The sequence below is a fragment of the Chrysemys picta genome, chromosome 1, assembly GCF_011386835.1.
Source record: "Chrysemys picta bellii isolate R12L10 chromosome 1, ASM1138683v2, whole genome shotgun sequence".
In the NCBI taxonomy this organism is placed as follows: domain Eukaryota; kingdom Metazoa; phylum Chordata; order Testudines; family Emydidae; genus Chrysemys; species Chrysemys picta.
The window spans coordinates 62747853-62771028 of record NC_088791.1 but is presented as its reverse complement, the minus strand read 5'-3'; the positions used below and the strand labels follow the sequence as shown (position 1 = coordinate 62771028).

The 23176-nt window shown below is 42.0% G+C and overlaps 1 protein-coding gene across 1 annotated transcript; it reads left to right on the top strand.

Moving 5' to 3' along the window:
- The first annotated feature begins 4557 nt into the window (after positions 1–4557).
- KICS2 (KICSTOR subunit 2) lies at positions 4558–19861 on the top strand. Its single transcript, XM_005303181.4, has 3 exons — positions 4558–4920; positions 11530–11818; positions 18499–19861. Exons 1-3 carry the CDS (start codon positions 4686–4688, stop codon positions 19313–19315), a joined length of 1341 nt encoding a protein of 446 aa, XP_005303238.1. The 5' UTR covers positions 4558–4685; the 3' UTR covers positions 19316–19861.
- The last annotated feature ends 3315 nt before the right edge of the window (positions 19862–23176 follow it).

The window sequence follows — 23176 nt, the reverse complement described above, 5'->3', positions numbered from 1 at the left end:
TGGTGCAAACTGGCAGCAGGCACAGAGGGTGCGTAGAATTTTACAGGTATCCCTTAGGTTGGATAGCTGCATAATAGTTTAGCAAAGCATGGCATGTCAGGTCTCTGCCAAGAGCCCACTGATTAGCATAATCATTGCAAAATGTATGTACAGATCATAATTAAGAAGTTATTAATCTATATGGAAAATTATGCTCTTAAGGTTTTGGAGTTAAGGCAGGTCATCAGGAGGTGACTGTAACATAGAGGCACATTGATGGTTCATTACAGTGTGTCAGCAACTCTTGTCAGGACTGACAGACTCACTACACTTAACACTCTGTTGTGATGTTATATATACCCAAAAGATGGCATGTAATATATCATTGGAAAACTAATGACTCACTGATCATTAATATTCTTGCATAATGTATATATGTGGTGTGTACACCAAAAGTTATGGATATGTGCTAAAATTATGTTTGTTTGGCAAGCAATGCTAAAGCTCAGTCCCCATATACAATGAAATGTGTATGTTTTTGTCTGACAGCCTGGTCATCAGGCAGAGACAATTAAGGTACCTTTACATAAAAGGTAAACAAAACCATCAACCTAGTGAGTGTGGGAGGGGGTCTGAACCTTAAATAATAAGCAATTGAATCAACTGATTGTATATACTTTTGCTGTATTATAAAAGTGTATCAAGCAGCATCTTTTTGAAAGCTTGTGACATATTACATGATCAAGATCATTGTGAAATATATATATATATACATTATACAAGGAATTATGGATACTTACTGATATTATGCTTTAAAGTCTGACCAAACAAAGGGTGAAACAGGTTTTCTCCCATACAGGAGGGAAGGTAATATTGTGGAATCAAAACAATGGAAGCCCAATTTACAATCAAATCGTTAGGAAGATGGAAAGTCCACAGGAAGGAAAGAACAGCATGAAGTCATCCTGTCTCTTGAAACAGAGTCAATAAACTCTGAGAAATATAAGGGGAAAAGAGCCATTTTGGCATCTTTCACCTAGGAAGATCCTGACTGAGAGAAAGTCAACCGTGGTTGCAAAGCAGAAAGATTGGTAAGTAATCTACCTTGAATAAAGACGGTAGCTTGTTAAATTACATCTTAACCATTAGAAAAGTGTATTTTTAAATTTTGTTTGCTTCTAACCATTTTGTCTTTATCCCTTGTACTTGAATTTACTTAAAACCTATCTCTTTTGATTAAATAAACTTGTTTTATTTATAATCTCAACCAACCCAGTCCTTATGTTTGAATTGAAGTGATTGTCGACTCCAGTTAAAGTAAGAAACTGTGCTTTTGTCTCTTTAAAGGGGCAATGACCCTTATTATTTATCCAAGTGTGCTAGGAGAGGGCTGGACATTTCAGGGCAGATGGTTTGGGGGAAATTTGGGACTGAGTGTGTGTTGGAGACACCCTGCAAGTAGCAAACAAGACTGGAGGAGATCAGGGTGGGGCTGTTGTGTTGTAGGCAGGCTGCTTGGGTCAGAGTCCTGAACTAGGGCTGCACAGCACACAACCACTCAGGGAATTGCATACTTGCCTGCTCGCTATTGGTGTCTGGGCTGTGAGACACAACAGCAGAGCATTTAAGGCTCCAGGGTTACAAAAACATAAGAATGGCCATATTGGGTCAGACCAATGGTCCATCTAGCCCAGTGGTTCTCAAACTTTTGTACTGGTGACCCCTTTCACATATCAAGCTTCTGAGTGTGCCCTGCCCCCCCATAAATTAAAAACACTTTTTAATATATTTAACACCATTATAAATGCTGGAGGCAAAATGGGTTTGGAGTGGAGTCTAACAGCTCGTGACCCCCCCATGTAATAACCTCATGACCCCCTGAGGGATCCCAACCCTCAGTTTGAGAACCTCTGATCTAGCCCAATATTTTTTCTTCTTACAGTGGCAAATGCCAGGTGCTTCAAAGGAAAGTAACAGAATGGGGCAATTATCAAGTGACCCATCCCCTGTCATCCAGTCCCAGCTTCTTGCAGTCAGAGGCTTAGGGACACCCAGAGAATGGTGTTGCATCCCTGACCATCTTGGCTGATAACAATTGATGTGCTTATCTTACATGAACTTATCTAATTATTTTCTCAACCCAGTAATGGTTTTGACCTTCACAACATCCCCTGGCTATGAGTTCCACAGGTTGACTATGCCTTGTGTGAAGAAGTACTTCCTTTTGTCTGTTTTTTGCTGGGTTACTTCCCTCCTTTTATTAAAAGTTTCTTTGTTACATTCATACTTTGTGCTTGCAAAATGGGAAGTGTTGCCTCTTAGAGGTGCCCAGGGGGTGGTGTGTAATTGTCCCAGGTCACTGGGTGGGGGCTCGAGCTGGTTTTGTGTTGTATACTGAACCCGGTCCTTGTTGCTACCAACTCTGATGGCAGAAGGGTTACATCTGTAATAAAACTGAAGGGGGTAGAAAGATGACTCAGGAGATCTAGGTTCAATTTCCAGCCCTAACAGATTACCTGTATTGGTTTGGGTAAATCACTTAATATCTCTGTGCCTCAGTTCCCTAGCTGTAAAATGAGATGATGACTGTACCTTTCTCCCACCCTTTGTCTGTCTTTGTCTATTTAGATAGTAAATTGTTTGGGGGTAGAGACTGTCTCTTACTATTTGTATTTACAGAGGCTTGCCCAATTCAACCTTGCTTGAGGTCAGTAGGTGCTACTGTAATACAAATAATAATGCTGTTGTTTGATAATGATAATTCTAAAAATTGCAGTTATTCTTCCCATGCAGGAATACTTACTATGTGCCATACAAAGCAGTAGGAGGCCCATGCCAGATACTCCATCATCTTGGTCGGGTCCATAAAATATTTTACTTTTTTGTTTACCAGTTTTCAGCTACACTATTCCTCACCCAGGCTGAGCCCGACAACCCAGGACCTGAGTTTTTGTTTATGGGATTTACCCCAGGAAGATAAAATATTGTTTCTATTTAACCTTTGCACATACACAGGATATGAGTCATTTGCCTTGGCCTTCAGAGTGCTGTACATGGTATACAGCCACTTGGCTGGGCATTATGTTTTGATGTTGGATGATAACTCCCTACATCTCTCTCTTGTCTCAGAATGTAATTTATTTGTACTAGGTTTGCTGTTGTACACACTTTCAACTGTGCTTGGCCCTTGTGTGGCATTTACAGTATATTTAGTTATAGGACAGATTCCCTGTGCCCTAGCCCTGAGCTCCCTCCCACACCCCAAACCCTCATTCCTGGCCCTATCCCAGAGCCCATACCCCCAGCTGGAGTCCTCACCCCCTTCCACACCCCAACCCCCTGCCCCAGCCCAGTGAAAATGAGCAAGTGAGCAAGGTGGGTGAGAGCAAGTGATAGAGGGAGAGGGGATGGAGTAAGTGCTGGCAGGGCCTCAGAGAAGGGGTGGGGCAGGGGTGTTTGGTTTTCTGCACTCAGCAACTTGGCAACCCTACTGGTTTTGTCCCACTGCTGGCCACCAGACAAACAAGCCAAAAAGACTGTGTGGCATAAAACTGGATGAGTGGCTCCCTAGAATAGAGCAAGTCAGAGCAGATGATCTAATGGTCCCTTCTGGCCTGACACCCCTATACGACCCAGCTCCCTTTCTATTCAATGGTTCCTCCTCGGGGAATTCTAAACCAAAAAAACCCAACAAAATGTGCACAATATTTTAAAATTCTGCCAATGTTATTTCTCAAAATAACACTATATAATCATTTAGTAATTTATTTAAAAATACTGTCAGCAAAGATATCTGTAACAATACAGCCACACAAAATTTCCCCCAGGAGTAGAGACTTAAATAAACCCCTATGACAGCCTAGTTCCTGTTTCTCTGCTTCCCCCCCTCCCCAGAAATTCACCCCCTCATGCCCCCTACCCTCCTAGAGCCCAGGAATCCAGAGGGAGAAACAGCCTGATGCTGGGTTCCCAAGCTTGCAAGGAGTTTCCTGAATGTCATCCCCCGCCCCCTTCCTTCAGGGGGTGCTGAGAATTGCAACTGCTGGGAACCCTCCAGTTCCCTCCCCTGCTTCCGGGCTGCCCCAGTCTTCTATTTCCCAGCCAGGCTCTACAGGGTCCAGCGGCCTCTAGCTAAACTCAACATCACTGCAGCCCATTTCTGTGGGGAAAGGAAGTTCTGCGCACACGTGGTTAATTTCTGCACACTTCTGCATTGCACAGTGGCGCAGAATCCCCCAGCAGTAAAGGCTCTGTTCACCCCTGAGGCAGAGCAGAGGGTACCGCTGCCGGGGAAGGTGCTGGGATCCCTGAGGCAGCGAGAGCCTGAGCAAAGCCCGCGGGATCAGGCTCAGGCTGCCCTCCCCTGCCACAGGGGAGCCATGAGAACGCTGGGCCGCGCTCTGGGCACCCACCAGCCGCCCTTCCCCACACTCAGCGCCCGAGACAACCGCGCCCAAACCCCACAGAAGTGAAGGGCTTTCTACCCGCCGACGTCACCCGGCTTTTTTTGGAGCATGCGCCTTAGTCCATACTGCTCCCCTTCCCCCCCCCAACCTCGCACGTCACATGTCCAACGAGGGGCGGAGTCAGCGCGGCGACGCCCCGCCCCGTCCCGCTCACGTGTCAGGCGGTGGCGGGGAGGGGGGCGTGCGGGGTGGCCTGGCGCATCACGTGCCCGGCGGGAAGCTGGAAGCGGCCGGCGCGGCATGGGCGAGTCGATCCCGCTGGGCGCCCCGGTGCCGCTGGAGCAGGCCGTGCTGGAGACGTTCTTCTCCCACCTGGGCATCTTCTCGTACGACAAGGCCAAGGACAATGTGGAGAAGGAGCGGGAGGCCAACAAGAGCGCGGGAGCCAGCTGGCTCTCCCTGCTGGCCGGGCTGGCGCACCTGGCCGCCGCCGAGAAGGCCTATCACAGCATGACCTTCCTGGGCCAGAAGCTAGGTACCCGCCGGGCTCGGGCCGCGCGGCGCTCGGGGGCTGCCGGGCGCCTCCGCCCTGGGCGTTCCGCTCTGGCGGCCTCCTCCTGCCGCTTGGGGGTCCCGGCTGGCAGCGCCCCTGGGCTTTGGGGGGCCTGCCCAGGGAGGGGACCGGGCCCCAGGGGCGGCCAGCAGGTGGCGGCTGCCCTGGTGCGGTGACAGTGCAGGGGCGGTGCCGCTGCTGCATGGAAGCCGGGGCCAGCGTTCAGCCGTCCAGCCACCGGACCTGATGCCCGAGGAGGCAAAGGTTCCCTGCTGCCGCCTGTGGCCATTGACAGCAGCATCCCCGGCTACGTGTACTGCTCGCAGAGAGGTGGTGGCTGCTTTCTAGCTGACTGTCCTAATTACAGCCATCCCTTACATCCTGCTGTGTAGTCGCAGCAGAAAGGCCAATGATTGACTGGTTGTTCAGACTGAACAGCTCTTAATCTGCTAGAAGTTGCCTCTTAATGTCAGAGTTGAGCATGCTAGCAGTGCACTGGGGAAAGGTGGTGCTACCTCTGTCCACGTTCAATGTGTCCTGTACATATACTAGGATTTTGGCCTCCAGAGTTATAATTTACAAGCATTTAAATTCATACACACAATATTTGGTGATCTAATCCAGCAGTTCTCAAACTCTGGGTCAGGACCCCAAAGTGGGTTGTGACCCCATTTTAATGGGGTTGCCAAGGCTGGCTTGGACTTGCTGGGGCACAGGGCTGAAGCCTGAGCCCCACCACCCGAGGCCGAAGCCTGAAGGTTTCAGCCCTGCGTGTTGGGACTCAGGTTACTGGGCCCCCACCTGGGGCTGAAGCCCTTGGGCTTCAGCTTTGCTTCCCTGCCTGTGTCAGTGGGGCATGTGTGGGCTCAGCCTTCAGCCCTCCCTATTGGGGTTGTGTAGTAATTTTTATTGTCAGAAGGGGGTCGTGGTGCAATGAAGTTTGAGAACCCCTGATTTAATCTTCACCCTACTTTATATACATATATTAAAAACAAAACAAAAAAACCAATGCAGGATATTATACCTGTAGGGCCACCCTTGGGTATATGATAGTATGAGGGTAGATGCAAAACATGTGAGTTGATAGTATAAGGCACAGCAGTTATTCATCTGGCAACTTAACAATGTATGGCTTTTGAGACTGGGCAAAAAGTGTAAGAATCCCCACAATTAGGTACTGTGGCCATGGGTCTGGCCAAACTGTGCTCAGTGCAGTGCCTAAAAGGGGTGGGACAGAGGGTTCATGTAATCTTTGCACTCATGGCCCTAGAGCAGGGGTAGTCAGTAGGCAGACTGGGTCAAATCTGGACTTTCAGATGCTTTTGAACACACCCCAAAATATTTATTTAATTATCATTATTTTTTTCTCCTTCTCTGGAGTCTGGACCTTGACTATAACCTGACCAAGAAATTTGGACCTTGACAAAAAAGTAACTGATTACCTCTGCCCTAGAGGCTAAAGTTAGAGCAGCCTCAGGGCTGCTTTAATTTAACCAGGCTGCTAACAGCCCTCTAAAAGCTGTTACACAGATGGGGATGGCGGGAACATAAGAATCTCTAGCAATAATCCCTTCTGCCCTCTGCTTGCTTATGCTGATTTTATGCCATCTGGGGATTTCCTCTTATGCGGGGGCATCCCAGATGCCCTGTTGAAGGCAGCTGATTTCCCTTTTACATCTGGAAGTGGCATACACGGCATATTGAAAGCCAAAGATCTGTCCTATAACTCTCTAGGCACCAACTATACATACAATATAGTATAATATATTAGCTACAACTAATCAGGAAAAAGATCTTGGAATCATCGTGGATAGTTCTCTGAAGACATCCACGCAGTGTGCTGCAGCAGTCAAAAAAAGCAAACAGGATGTTAGGAATCATTAAAAAAGGGATAGAGGATAAGACAGAGAATATCTTATTGCCCTTTTATAAATCCATGGTACGCCCACATCTTGAATACTGCGTACAGATGAGGTCTCCTCATCTCAAAAAAAGATATACTGGCATTAGAAAAGGTTCAGAGAAGGGCAACTGAAATGATTAGCGGTTTGGAACAGGTCCCATATGAGGAGGGATTAAAGAGGCTAGGACTTTTCAGCTTGGAAAAGAGGAGACTAAGGGGGGATATGATAGAGGTATATAAAATCATGAATGATGTGGAGAAAGTAAATAAGGAAAAGTTATTCACTTGTTCCCATGATATATGAACTAGGGGCCGCCAAATGAAACTAATGGGCAGCGGGTTTAAAACAAATAAAAGGAAGTTCTTCACACAGCGCACAGTCAACTTGTGGAACTTCTTGCCTGAAGAGGTTGTGAAGGCTAGGACTATAATAGGGTTTAAAAGAGAATTGGATAAATTCATGGAGGTTAAGTCCATTAATGGCAATTAGCCAGGATGGGTAAGGAATGGTGTCCCTAGCCTCTGTCGGAGGGTGGAGATGGATGGCAGGAGAGAGATCACTTGATCATTACCTGTTAGGTTCACTCCCTCTTGGGTACCTGGCTTTGGCCACTGTCGGTAGACAGGATACTGGGCTAGATGGACCTTTGGTCTGACCCAGTACGGCCATTCTTATGTTCTTCTCCATGCTCCCCCATGATTATGCCCCTACCATGAGATGGGGAGACCACTTATATGCTTAAGAAGGTAGTTAAAATTTCATGCCCATTCAGTTCTCTGCTTGAGACTGCCAAAGAGAATGCAAATTAGTGCTGTTGTTAGTGGTCGCTTTTCACTTGGATACCTGCAACTTTTAATCACCTGAGGTGGATTTGATGTGAAAAGAACCTTTTGTAATTACAAATTTCCTAAGTAGTTTTGAGGTGCAGTCTGGTTTTGCAATTCTTTTCCTCAAGTACTGTATTTGAGATGTGGGGGATGAAATAATAGGACATGATTGAGTTAAAGATTTTAATATGAAAACCATGGGTATGGTCTGCTGCAATTCTGAAGTAAATATACAACTTTGTGTAACTTACTGCAAATTCTGGGGTGGTGATGTGTATGTAGTCGTCTGATTCTGTCCACTGTCTGTATCCAGGGGAGAGTGCTGTATGATGCTGTTCTAAAATAGTGCAAAAATCATAAGCCCAGTCCTTGGGGTTTCACACAATTGTCACATCTTTCACTAAAATGAGGTGTGTTCAAAAATATAACACCAGCTCTGCAAATATTTTAAACTCAACAGCCACCAAAGTAGCCTGGTTAGTTTCTCTAAAAGAATGGGATAATGATATCTCTATTGACTTTGCTGATATTCTTTCTTGCACTAAAACAGATTTTAAAGTTCTAGGCTTTGTGGCTGGACATGCACATGGGCGCTCTCTTTAACACTATTGGTGCGTGAGAGGCATTTTAAGAAAACAATTCTTTTTCGTCTCTCAGTATCTATAATCAGCAATATGAGTAATTCTATGACCAAAACCTGATCAGTCATATCCAATGCCACAACTTCGTTACGTAGGTTTGTAATTTAAAATGTAAGCAAGATAACTTGTTACTACTCAGGCTAATATGTCATACCCGCTGACATCAGATAACAGGCTAAATTGACTTTGGATAATCAGGTATCATTTGTTCAAACGGCTTGTTGTGGACTTTGGGGGCCAGCAGAGACAGGGGTTTTCATTTTGTTTCTCTGGTGTTTGAAAAATTCTCTGTCAAGTTTGCAGTTGCAAAGTATTTGAAAACTCGAGGTCCTGAATGAAACTATTTCAATATCTGCATAAAATCTAGTCTTTGAAGTAGTGTTCTTAAAATATATATTATTTGTGTTACATGGATTTTCCTTAACATGTTAACATATCTTTCAGCCTAAAAAATGAAGGGAATTCCATTTTAAGGGGTGCACACTGTGAACTTAAAATTCACAACTACTTTTCCCAGAATGAATCCGATTGGAACAAAGGTGCTGATCCTGCAATCTATCCCTTAGGGGTGGACGCCTGCATAGAGTCCCATTGAAGTCAGTGAGGTTCCACCCGGGCATTGTTTTAGCCCCAGTAGATTCTCCTGCAAGATGGGGGCCTAAGTGCTCTGTGCATGTTGAATCTTTTGCCTTCTGTGTTGAGCCTGCTGTCTGCTGAGAGTTTCAGGTGGTTTTGCCTGGTTCAGTGAACTGACATGATTGCAAGCTGCAGATGTAAGTGGAAGTAATGCATATAGCCAGTGAGTAAGGTTTTATCCAGATTTATGGTTAGAATCCTACTTGTAAAAGAGGGGAGAGAGGTTTGCAGTGTCACTGTACATAATGTTACATGACCTGTGGTGGAGTCTGTCCTCATAATGTAATGCAGCATCTTAAAAGTGGCCTGCAAAAGCTGTTTTTTTTGTTTTTTTTTTGTTTTAAAGAAAGTCTGCCCTTTTTTGCTTCTTAATTTTTTGCATGTAATACATTATTACCGGTATGTTGGAAAGATGTTATTGAGATTGTAAAATTAAGCCCTCTGAAGTTAGGAAATGAGAATTTAAGTTGCTTATGCAACCTTATTTTGGCCCCCTTGTACTTTGACAGTCTTTAATGACAAAACTACATACTATATTTTTCACAGGATTTATTCTGCAGTTGTGTATTCTCTACTTCTGCTTTGATGGCAACCTGGGCCAAGATTTAGAATGTTCATGTTCACCTTGTTGCTGTGGCACATTGCTTGAATTGTCAGCAAGAATTTGGCAACAGAAGGGAAATGGCAATTTTAAAAAGTTTCTCTCTGCTAACCCTGAAAGGAATTTCATGGGACAAAGAAAAGGTGCTTCTCTAGCCTCAGGAATTACTGCCTGGCAAATTTCAAAGTCCTGCTGCAGACAATGAAAGTGTGGTTTTTTTTTTTCTGTTTTGTTTTTTTTTCCTTTCAAAAAAAGTCCCAAGAATCTTTTTTTATAATGGAGTATGCTTAGCATCCAAAATACAGTTTATTAGTAAGGCTAAGATTCTTGTCACGGATATTTTTAGTAAATGTCATGGACAATAATGAAAAATTAACAGAAGCCTGTGACCTATCCCTGATGTTTATTAAAAATATCCATGGTAAAATGAGGAGCCTGGGCAGCTGCGGTTGGGCTGGGAGCTCCAGGGTCGTCCCCCCCCCCCCCCCCCCCCCCGCTGAACTCCAGGGGTCCCCCTGGGGCGGCGGGGGACCCTGCAGTTCCCAGCCCCGCAGGGCTGGCTGAAGTCACAGAGGTCTTTGGAAGTCACGGAATCTAAAGGATCTAAAATTCCCTTCCCCTTTCAACTCTATATTTAATTTCACTAGTTCTCCAGTCACTATAGAATGGATAAAAATAGTTAAGACCTAAATTTATAATGTAAAAATCAAACAGTAAAGGCTTAACAAAATTTTCAGGCTCCCTTTATTACCTCATAAAGAAGCAAAACGAGCACAGGCACAACAGTTTTTTCTTTTACTAGGTCACTTTTAAAACATTTTACTTTACTTCGAAACAGGTTAAATATCATGGGAAGGTAGTTGGTGTGGGCATATAATGACATACAACAATACAACAGGGGAGGCTTGTGATTGATAAACAGCTTAGTAGGACAACAGTCTTTTTGCTCTTTGTTTCACCCCAAGTTATCTCTTGGGTCCTAGCATCCTGTCATCCATACATAATACATTTTCTTTCTGCTCCATTCATGCTGGTAGCGGCCCTTTGTTGCAGCATCGAGTTGTTATGAAGCAAGGACACCTCTGCAGCAGATCCATGCATCTATTTAGTAATACAGGTGGCCTTCAGTGGAGATTATTAACTAGAGCTAGTGAAATGGTGCCTTCATGCGGTCCGTTCCTGGCATCTGATGAAGTATCTTTACTTTTTTTTTATTCGTTCTTTTAAATCCCAATTGGTGTCGAGCAGCTGTTGAGAAAATACAAGCCCACATTCCCCTTGTTCTCAATAATTTAAGATGTACTTGTTTGCGTTTTGTCTTGTTATGGAATAACCTGCCATGCAGTCCTCTGAAGTATGTGGGTACTGTTTTCCTCTGGGATTTTGATTTGCAGTTGGGTTGTTCGGGGAGTTGAAAACTTTTGGTATACGCACAATTGTATGGTTCGCATTTAAATTCTGTCTTACAAATTTTAAATGTTTCATTTTTTAAAGGGCATTGTCACATTAAAAGGTCTAGTGTTATTAATAGTATCATAGATTATTAAAATTGGGCCGTGACTCGTGTGTCTAGTATCCAGAGAAAGGAGTGTTTCCAGGTCACAGCTGATATGTTAGCAAGGCTAGGCGAGAACTTATATATACTGTGACCTTCCTGAAAATTGGAGATGGGTGGGAGGGAGGCAGGCAGGCAGAGAGGGGAAGTCTTACACCAGTCCCTTGTTGAAAAATGAATTGCAACAAGCATGAATTATGCCAGTCACTGAACAAAATTATGCGTAGTGCCTATGCAAATGCTTATTCCCAATGTACTTATCTGAAAGGTATTCTGTGAGTGGAAAAATACCTCAGAGAAATATCTTAATGTAGACATTTAGGAGCACCTAGCTGAAAGGAGGCATGGTTGCTCACCATTTCCCAGTATTGTTGTCTATCTTTGCCATCCCTGGGTTTTGGTAATACATCCATATTTATCTGAACAGGTGGTCAGTCATTCTTCAGCCGAAAGGACTCCATCCGAACCATCTACACATCTCTGCACAATGAGCTGAAGAAGGTGGTGGCGACGGGTCGCAATGCACTAGGAGGAACAGCTCCTCACTTGGAAGAGCTGCTTTCTCACCTGTCTGAACAGCTCTGTTTTTTTGTTCAGGCTCGGATGGAAATTGCTGACTTCTATGAAAAAATGTTCACCCTCAGCACCCAAAAGTTCATTAACTCTGAGGAACTCGTAAACATTTTGGAATCCATCCTAAAGAAATACAGCTCAAGGTGAGTTCTTGTTTATTAGAATTAAATACTCAGATGTGTCATGTTGTTCTCTGCAGTACTGTAAATGAGGATGAGGCCTAAGCAAGTCCTCTCCAGCAAGTATAATAATTTTGCTGTCCTATGCTTTTGTTAAGCAGCACAGTCTTCCACCTGAGTTCATGCATTAAACAAATGTGACATGAGTAACACAGCATTTCTCCAGTACTCAAAACATAACCCTTCTTGCAAGAAAATGTGAAGATACTTTAGCTCATCATGGTCACAGAATTGTCTTCTCAGTCATTTCCTGCACTCAGCAAATAGGAAGAGTTGTGTTAGTTATAGGCAGTGAAGGGAGTTTTGCAGCAGCAGTGTTTCATGTGAAAAATGTATGTTAAATTCAAAGTGGACTTAAGTTTATGAGGATGAACATAGAATTAGTGTAGAAATAAGATACAAATACTTGCATCTGAGCAGTTTTGTTTTTAGACTGGAAAATGTGCCCATCACCTACTCTCCAGAAGCATATGTAGAGATTAAAATAATGTGTAGTTTATCTACAGGTAAACTAAAATCTCACTCCAGGATATATTTCTTTATGAATACCATTGTTGCCACTCTGGAGATACTTTACACCATACCCTGAAGTCAACTTGAGATTTACTGGACCAACAGGGCAGCAAGTGCCAGAGTTTCTATGCCCTCTAGCTGCAAACTGTGTAGATGATCAAATTTATGGATGATAGCAGGAGCCCCCAACCTGATCACAGCTGACACAAAGGTCCATACAAAGAGAGGCTGTTTCTTAGTTATCTAAAACATAGAAGCCTTTACACTGATAGGGATTTTGAAATGTACTGTGGGATAAAATTGAAAGTATATAGAATAAAACAATGACAATTGTTTTAAAATAGTCAGCTGTTGTAGACAGTCTTTGAAAGCTAACAAAAGTGTTCAGTTTACTTTCTCCTCTAGGTAACAATCACATTCTCATCAGAAATACATTTGAGGGGTTCCTATGTCAGGAAGCTAACTTAGATTTTAAACTGACACATGCTTTAGGAAGAATCAACATAATTCGCAGTGCTGCCTTAAAACATTCCAGATCTAGGCACTGCAGTTTAATAATTTACCATTTCAATGCAACTTCTGCAGACTCAGCTCTTGTTGGCTACCAGTGCAAATGGTTAGATAAAAAGGACACTAATAACATATTGTAAGAAACATAGGCAGAATCACTTTGGAACTGGTGGAAGCTTAGAACATTAAAGGGACAATGCACATTAAAAATTGTATGTTTCAGAAACTTTTCCCTCTTAATGCTTTTAGCATTATCTAAGACCGGAGAAAAAGATCTTTCTGTTTCCATTTGGTTTATGCTGTGTGGTTGACAGCACTTGTGTAGCCTGTTTCACAAGTCATTGGAAGAGCAAAACATGCTAAGAAATGTAAAATGACCAAAATTGGCAAAGAGATTATGGGTAATACCTGGAAATGTCAAACTTTTAACAATAGATTTCATGTTCCTGTCACTAGTCTTATAACTTCTTAATGTATTTTTTCATGCTTTCTGTTCTTTAGATAGTAGCTCAGATCCTGCTCTGGATTAGATGGCTGCCTCTATGATGGAGGAATCCGAAAGTGACATAGAGTCAATGTAGAGGCTTCTGTGCCAAAAGGGGGTGTAGTTAGGGCTTCCTTCAACTCTGGCATTCCTCAGTTGCCAGAGCAGTCTCTGCAGCCTACTGCCAGCAAGTGTAGACTAGAGCAGTTTTCACATTGCAGCTGATCAGTCCCTATCATATATTAGAGCAATCTCAAAATTGGGGGAGTGTAATAAAGCCACCTTTGTGCCATCTCTTCTCCTTGTCCCCTTCCTGGGAGTATGTGAATCTTCTTCATCTGCATCTTAAAGTCTGGGCCATTATTAGTTAGTTGATTTGTAGGTTTTTAAGGCCAGAAAGGACCACTATGATTGTCTCATCTGACCTCACTGTCTTTCCTTCCTTCATTTTATTTACTTGGAAAATTAAATATGTATATGGACATAAAAAATGGAGCAAGGTATCATGCTGTCTGGAGTGGCTCATGACCATGAGTGCCAACCTCCGGGCAGACTGTCAAGAAGCAGGGCAGAGACCCCAAACTAGTTGTATGTTCGGCAATTAGATTTCACCAATCCAGTAACAAGTGTGAACTCCTGAAGCGCTATAACAGTCTTACCATAGAGTCTCAGACAATCCCCATGGGCATTCCAGTCTCTCTTGCTACCTAAGCAAGCTGGATTTAATGATAGTTGGTTGCTATACACCAAAGATCAGAAAAGATTCAGATTGTTTCCGGTCCCAAGAGACCAGTGACTTACCCCAGGTCAGTTTGTACCTTAGATCTCACTCCAAATACCACGCTTGTGGCCAATTCTATAGTAAACCGTCTAAGGATTTATTAACTAAGAAAAGAAATGAGAGATTTACTACAAGGTTAAAGTGGGCAGGCACATATACACAAATGAGTTAGTTTATGGTTCCAAAAGGAACAGGTGTACTTGTGGCACCTTAGAGACTAACCAGTTTATTTGAGCATAAGCTTTCGTGGGCTACAGCCCACTTTATCGGATGTATAGAATGGAACATATAGCAAGGAGATATACATACACATAAAGAGAACTTGAAAAGGTGGGATTTGCTCTACCAACTCTAAGAGGCTAATTAATAAAGATGAGCAATTATCAGCAGGAGAAAAAAATCTTTTGCAGTGATAATCAGGATAGCCCATTTAAGACAGTTTGACAAGAAGCTGTGAGGATACTTAACATGGGGAAATAGATTAAATGTGTGTAATGGCTCAGCCATTCCCAGTCTCTATTCAAACCTAAGTTGATGGTGTCTAATTTGCATATTAATTCAAGTTCAGCAGTTTCTCGTTGGAGTCGGTTTTTGAAGCTTTTCTGTTGCAAGATTGCCACCTTTAGGTCTGTTACTGAGTGACCAGAGAGGTTGAAGTGTTCTCCTACTGGTTTTTGAATGTTATGATTTGATAGGAGGAGTAGATCCCTCCTGGCTGGGTTCATGGTTTCGGAGCAAACATTTTTTTACAGTTACAAAGCAAAAAGTTAAATATTGCCTTGTGACAACTAGGTGTTGTAAGCAGTTCACAGTTCTTAATACACAGGCTGAATTCCCTGCTCAGTCTGGGACCAGTCTCCCCATTTCAAAGTCTTCCAGACATTCTTGTTGCCTTCAGAGTAGATGGGGGAAGTGAGAGGTGACATCTTTGCCCCTCCTTTTATACTCTCTACCTGGTGCTGGAAAGATCATTGCTGTGTCACAGGGGTTAGACAGCCCCCATAGTGTATGTTCTCTCACAGGAGACTCCGGGAGGGGTCCACTGGAGAATAGATTCTTCTTAATGAGCCATCTATACATGGCAGGCTAGTCCTGATGTAAATCTATTTTGGGGGTGTTAGTTGCTCCTTTGTTACCACAGAAAAGCTAGCTTTTGGGCATCTCCCAAACTCACATGTTGCAATAACTAACATATAGCTAATTTCACATACAATGGTAATACATACAATTGAACAGGATAGTAATGTTCAACAGATTTTTCAAATGATACCTTACAAGGCATACTTAGTATAAAACATATAACAGTGATAAATATGTGGGTACAAGGTGTTATTTTGAGGTACAGTGTCGGTGTTCTACTAGAATGTTGTAAAAATCCTGTCTGTTTTATGCAATGCTACGCTTCCTCAAGACATTTCTGTGTTATGAGACTTAATTAAAGCAGATGTTCTTGGCATATAACTGTCCATTTATTCTGCAGTCAGCATATTTTCAAGCTTTTAGTTGAGGCTGATGTGTATTTTTGGATTAAAACGGTTTAACGAATCCTGCTATGTAGTGAGACATGAAAAGATCACTATGAGGCATGAAGCAAAGTGGGAGTTGGGAGCTGCACATCATAATGTTAATCCCAAGGCTTGGCAGAACTGCATTTACATGAATGTTTTAGCTGCTGTTAATGATGAATAACCTTCATAGGTCAATATCGCTATAATAAGTGTTCAAACGCTTGATGGTCTAAGTATAGCACATTTTGAGACTATTTAGAAGGAATAGGGTTTCAGAAGAATGAATTCGCTTAAGACAGGACAGTATTCTTTTTGATGCTAGCGAACAGCAGATCAGTGAAAATAAATACATAATGCTGTACGTGGTAGAATATTCTTATTAATCAGCACACTCATTTTCTCAGAAGTGTTCTAATAGACCTGTGGCTCCCCACCATCTGAAATAGCCAGTAAACCCTGGATCTTTGCTGCAGTAGAAAGCTAAAATGTGTGTTAATATAAAGCATTAATGTTGGGTAAATTGTCTAATTTATCTTCAGAGCAGTGCTCATCATGTGATCTGCCAGATTTCTTTCAAAATAACTGCCTCCCCTCCTTTCCCCCCCAAGCTAGAAAGGATGTATTAATGCCATACAACCAACTGCTGATGGCTACTTTAACACTGTTCTATAATCTGTCAAACACCGTTCTCAGGTTTTTGTCTCAGACTGTCAATGTTAATATGCACTAGAGAGATGAGTTATACTGGTTCCTGTTTCCCTTAAAGATACCTGCCAAAAATTTGGGGTGGGTGGAAATGTGCTTTTTTGCTGTTTTAAGATGACTTAAATGAGTCCTGGCCAGCTTAAATCTACCTTTTAATTACTTTTCCCTTAAAAATATAAGGAATATTACATCTTGTCTTTCCTGTTTTTGCTTAGTGGCCCATAAAAACTGATTGGGAGCATTCTCAGACCTTACTTGAACAAGGTATAACATGCTGACTCCTTCAGGAAAAACAGGATAGACAAGTTCTGAATTAATTCTGTCAGAAAGAAAATAAGAACCCAAACCACACAGACTTTTATGTATCAAACAGGAGCAAACAAGGGGGGGACACCCATTTCCCCCTTCTGTTATTTATTATAACAGGGAGAGAGAAATGAGTTTTCTCTCTCTCTTTCATTAGATCTAAATTTATTTTTTATTTTAGAAAGAATATAAACCCCTATGCTTCAGGACATAAACTAGCCACTCATTTTGAGGGGTTAGGAAAAAACTTTCCATGTGGGTATTTTTTTCAATAATTTCCCATTAGGGGTTTCTTGCAACTTCCTTTGAAGTATCTGGTACTGGCCACCATCAGAGAGAGAATATTACACCAGTGAGGCCACTGGTCTGATTCAGTAAAGCAATTTCTGTGTGACAGCACAACACATTTTATGTGATATGGTACAGTATATTAGATCTTGTATGCAATTTCCATCTTGACTCAAAACCAAGATCACATTACTGTATCAGTGAAGATACAATAGTTGTACTCTGCTAGTTTCACTTGCTGCCTTAGGACTCTTACAGCACCATCAGTGGTCATGATGGTCTGGGAAATTCCACCAGAACAACTAATGCATACCATCTTGGATAGGCTCCTGATGAGAAACTTCCTGTGGTAATTTTGATATTTACTTTTGAATAGGAAAATTGCATGTAAACATTGCACCTATTCAAAATGAGGATTTAAATGCTGGGATTGGGGAAGATATCCGCTTAGGAGCAAATCCGTGGTGGTTGGAATTCTTTTGCAGTGCCTGTAGGACCAGTCACCGATTTTGCGCATACAGCTATGTTTTTGAAGGGATATTCTATAATGAGTTTCCACCTCTAGCTAAAGTAAGTTCCAAACATACATGTTTGTTACTTGACTGGAAATTGAGTTTCTGTACATGTCACACATGCAAGAGCATGGAGTTGCTCTGCTTCCTCTAAATAAGAGGCATATTAAAAATTCAAGTTAATTTAAGAAAAGTGAGAGGTTCATTCTCTAATTTCCTGTGTCCTATCTCACCCAGGCCTGCTCTGACATGGCAGGACCCCTCTTGTGCATAAAACGTGTAATGGCACTCAGATTAAGAGCTTTATCTTTTTTTTCCTTCAACTTCTGTTGTATAAGTGAAGGGATGATCTTGTCCTAAAATTTCTGGTGTCTGATGGATTCATCCATGATAGCAGCTCCAGTGTGATGTTGGTCAGACCTCCATCAGACCTTGCCCCTCAGCTGCTGTGATTTAAAGTTTGAGAGCAGGTTTGGCAGCAGATGCAGTCAATTATGGTTTTATTTACCAATTCCCCCTATTCAGCCTCTGCTGTTCCTATTTCATTGTGAGGAAACAAGTGACTGTGAGGAAGCCTAGTTGGACAACGATCGTGCAATTTTGGGTGTGTTAATTGCTTTGACAGAGATGTCTGGGTAACTAGACCATAACCATCAAAAAGTGTCTTATTGCCAGTAGTTATGGAATATTAAAATAATTAGCAGGTTTTTTTTTTTAAAGTTCAGCATCTTAGTGGTTGGAAAGGGAAGTGGCATTGGTGTTGGAACTTATCAAATTCTTTCAGTTGATACACACACATTTGTATCATTTGTTTTTATCAGGCATGAAGAGATGCTAGATTTTTAATTTAAAATATTTATGCAAAAACAATGTTAAAAGTCATGCTTTTTAAACTAATCAACATAGAATTCTTCTGCCTACACTTTCTGTTTGACTTTCAGTGATGTTTTGCCTGCAAGTTGGTGTACTAGTGAATATAAAACTTTTGCTATCATGTGCAACATCCATCACACTTTTAAAAATGTTTTGTTTTCTAGATTTCACCATCCAATCCTCAGTCCTCTTGAAAGCAGCTTCCAGCTGGAAGTGGATGTGCTTGCACATCTTTTAAAGGCTCAGGCTCAGATCTCAGAGTGGAAGTTTCTCCCATCCCTAGTCAACTTGCACAGTGCTCATACAAAGCTGCAGACGTGGGGGCAAATTTTTGAGAAACAGCGAGAGACCAAGAAACATCTGTTTGGAGGGCAGTCTCAGAAGGCCGTACAACCACCACACCTTTTCCTCTGGTTGCTGAAACTCAAAAACATTCTCCTTGCCAAGTTTAGCTTTTACTTTCATGAGGCCCTCAGTCGACAAACAACTGCATCCGAAATGAAAACGTTGACTGCTAAAACTAACCCTGATTATTTTGGGAAAATTTCCAGCTTCATCAGGAAATATGACGCGGTTAATGTTTCTCTTATCTTTGACAACCGTGGGTCAGAGAGCTTCCAGGGACATGGCTACCATCATCCTCACTCTTACAGGGAAGCCCCAAAGGGGGTGGATCAATACCCAGCTGTGGTCTCTCTGCCCAGTGACAGGCCTGTAATGCACTGGCCCAATGTAATCATGATTATGACTGACAGAACCGCTGACCTCAACAGTTTGGACAAGGTTGTTCACTTCTATGATGACAAAGTCCAAAGCACATACTTTCTGACACGCCCTGAACCTCATTTTACCATTGTAGTTATTTTTGAGGCTAAGAAATCAGAGAGGGACTCACATTTCATCTCTTTTCTCAATGAAATCTCACATTCCCTCAAGAACTCCAAAGCTTTTGCAGGCCTAAAGCCGGGATCCAAAGGATAAAATAAATATTGAGTTGCAGATTGCAAGGCCATACATTAGACTGGAAAAAATAAATATTCTTGCTTTCAAGGAATACATTGATTCACAATTCTCAGAGTTTGTTTAAAAAGGAACCGTTATTTTAATATTTGTTGTGAATGCTTTTTTAGCTAATGAAAACACTTGAATAAAAATATAGAAAGAATTTTCTAGGCTGTGCACATGGGAATGACTTAGCTGTGGTGCACCAAAATGGCTGAGGTATTTTTTTTGCATGGTGCTCTATTCACAGTATGAATTAATATTTTTCAGTCCATGACATTTTGTCCTTAACTAAGTGGAATTTATGCACTTTATATTATGCTGATCATTGACTATAACTTATGCAGAATTTATTGAAAACTTGGTTAGAATGATTAAATTGTCTTTTCAGGACACACTGCTGTTACACTAACTATCAGGAACTATAATGGAATCTTATTTCTTAACAATGATACTCATTGGGGATTATTGGAAACTTGCAGATCTTCAAGCAAACAACTGCAATAAAGTCAATACATCATAAAATGTACTCTTATTTTGGTAACTAATATGTCACTATACAAAAACTTGAAAAATAAGTCTGAGCAATGAGGCTTTTCTTTGACATTCGCTTTTAAATCCCCACTAAACTAGGGGGAGAGTGCCAATATTGTGAACTATAAAGTGTGCAGATTAGCCATAATTCTACAGGATATAGAAGCAAAAAAGTCAAATTTGCAGCACAAGCATAGAGTGCAATGTCCACACGATTACAGCTTATAAAGTACACTGGTAATGTCAAAACTACGGGATGCTAGGTTTTAAATTTCTGCTTATGGAATGAAATTGAAGATAGTAGCTTCAGTTTGTGCCGATACTTTAGTACTTGCAGGTAGTTTGAAATAATCTTGTGGAAAAATAACAAAGCCCTTATATTTCCTTCATCCATTTGTCTTTCTGATGACAATGCAATAGAAAAATCCAAACCAAAAACTAAAAAAGTCATGTATTTACACTCTCTTACAGTTAGAGTAAGGCTGCACTATTGTTGGTTTTCATAGCAATTTTTTCTTTAGTACATCTTCAGTTTTGCTTTCTGTTCAGATATCATTACTAACATTTTTAAATAACTTTCCAGTTAAGATAAAAGCCAAAATTGTTTTGGTACTAGGACCTAAGACCTTCTACAACACTTGCAGTGCAGCTTATCAAGTTTTGAAATGTCTCCCTCCCACTTTACTTTTTTTAGTTTAAAAAAAAAGACAGTTCCCCTCTCAGCTTTTTAAAGTCATTGTGCTAGATGAGTGCTCTCCATTTCCTGTCCAATTATTATTTAAAAAAAATCATTTGTCTGTACTTGTAGCCTTCTTATAATGCGTGATTCTATCTCCCTTGTGATCAGTACCTTACTCCACAAGCACTTTCATTGGAAATCAAGTGGGACTAATCATAAAGTATGAGGTGAGTAAAGTTGAACCTTAATGGATGCACTTCATAGATGGTAAGCAGGTGTAATAAGCACATCATCAGATTTACTTTATATGTAAAGTAGGTCATTTAAGCCAAAATTTTGGTTGCCCCATTCCATTAAGACTTGCACAACTCGAACCTCATATGGCAAGCATAGTGAAAGCAACTGTTTTCATTTTCTTTTTTATAAGGATAGTGCACTTACCTTTCCCCCTTGATGCATATATCATTTTTCTTAGCCTCCAGGGCAGTTGCATGCATATGAGGAGAAAATATACAATGTGATTTGCTTCCCTATAAAATGTTAAATAGAGCCATCCAAACTTCATTAGAATTATATTCAAATGTCATACTTTTATTGTAAGTGCTTCAACATATTGTCCATCTAGCTGAGAAAATTTGTATTCTATCTATGCTAGTCCTAAATTAGCAATGGTAACACAGGTTATGGTTGGAAAGACTATTGCTTGCCACTGGAAAGTGCTAGAATGTGAAAATATGCAAGGTGGGACATGGCCAGCACCTAACTTTGCTGTGTTACAGTTTCCAGATCACACTGTCTTTTAACAGGGTGGAATGTTGCTCTTGCTTCAGGGACCCAGGTCCTTGTCCTTAAAGGTATTTAGGCTCCTAATTTCCATTGAAACCAATAGGAGTTAAGTGCCTCAGTACTTTTGAGAATCTGGGCCCCAATGTGGAGATGGTGTCTGTGTTTTTCCTCTTTTAGACAAACCATTTTAACAACCCAACCCCCGCTCCACAAATCCCAAAACAAACAACTGTAATCAATGAATGCTCCAGCCCTGTCTCTTTTAGCCTGAATATGAGCAAAGGTGCTGTCATCAGCAGTGGCTTCATCCTTCATTAGGGTAATGAGTTGTTGCACAAACCTTGTCTGCCACTTTTGCCCCTGATAGCAACTGGGGCTTCGGTGGAGGGGTGTGGGTGTAAATACCTTCTCTGCTGGTGTTTGGGAGGCAGAGAGCAGCAGATTGAGCTGTGCCTGCACAGAGGTCATGGAGAGAGAGGCAAGGGCCAGACCTGCTGTTCATAGGGAGCAGAGCAGCAGCTGCCAGCAGAGTTGCTGAGTTTGGCTAGCGAGTGCACCTGGGCTTTTCTCCCTACAGGGCTCTCTCTTCAATAGCACCTGTGGTGGAGTAGTGGGACTTGCTGCATTCGCCAGCTCACCCTCTGCTGGCTCTGAGGGAAGCTAAAGGCTCTGAGGCTTTCCTGTGTTGTAAAAAGCCCCTTAGAGTCATGTTATAGCTTCCTACCTGCATTCATGGTGGCTTATTGGAAGGGTGAGCAGTTATAGAAATAGCATGATGCCCAGTGAAGGCTTCAGGTAAGAGCTGCTGCAGATTTAGCTGGAGCAAGAGGAGCAGGGTGGAGTTAAGGGGCTGGTGTGTTGGCTGCTGGGAGGAGCATAGGTGTTTGCCAGAGGAGGAGTGGGGTAAATGTGTGGGACCTTGCTGAAGAGAGGGAGGAGAATTGTATGTGGCCCAGGAGGTCAAGCTGTGGGGGGCATTGGATATGTGGGTTTGGGGTGGGGGAGGGATTGGATATGGCCTGGGAGTGGAAATTGTGTAGAGCTTTGAGAGAAGCGTTGTATGGTTGTGGTATCAGGGATTCAAAGAAAATTAGAAACTGGGTGATATCTGGGGGAGGGGTGGGTTGGCTTGGTGAGGATCCCTGCTGTCTGTGGGAAGGAATTTCTGTCCAGGGTGTTGGGACTACAGTGTTGCTACAAATTCTGAATATACCAAAAAAACAAAACAGGAAGTGTGTACGTTTTAAGTGTTAACATTTTAACTGGTACACAACATACTTACTCATTCACAGCAGCTGTTCAGCTCTAAAGCCACCCTTCCGTGAGTAAATGGGAAAGAACACATGTTTCCTAGAACAGTGTATGATATGCTGATGCACATTAATAGCAGGATTTGCAAACAAACTTCCATTGCATGGACACTTGTGTCATTCAGGCTGCTAAGCTGGAGAAGTAAATCTGGAAGATGGATTTCTCTTTTAAATTTCTTCAGTGTTATAGTAAAACACAGAACAACAATAATGATTTTTAATAGAAACAGTGAAATAAAATACTGTAGATGAAATATATCCCTATCTATGTAGCATAGTTGTTTGGTTTCATAAAAGTAATCAGTACTCAGTGGGGACAGGAAAATAGAAACTATAGTATTGGAGCAAAATTTCAAATATCTGTGGATTACTGACCCCCTCCACACACACCCACCCACCCACACTTCTAAAAGGAGAATTTTTTTTTTTAATGATGGGTGTTTGATATAGTTTCTTCCAAATAATGCTGAATTCCTGCACATAGTGAAGTCTAGTTCTGAACTTAGCATTGACCCTTCCCTGTTTTAATGT

Coding starts and splice junctions, on each gene's coding strand:
- KICS2 (XM_005303181.4), top strand. CDS start 4,686: ATGGGCGAGTCGATCCCGCTGGGCGCCCCGGTGCCGCTGGAGCAGGCC. Junction 4,921..11,529: donor CTTCCTGGGCCAGAAGCTAG/GTACCCGCCGGG, acceptor TTATCTGAACAG/GTGGTCAGTCATTCTTCAGC. Junction 11,819..18,498: donor CTAAAGAAATACAGCTCAAG/GTGAGTTCTTGT, acceptor TTTGTTTTCTAG/ATTTCACCATCCAATCCTCA.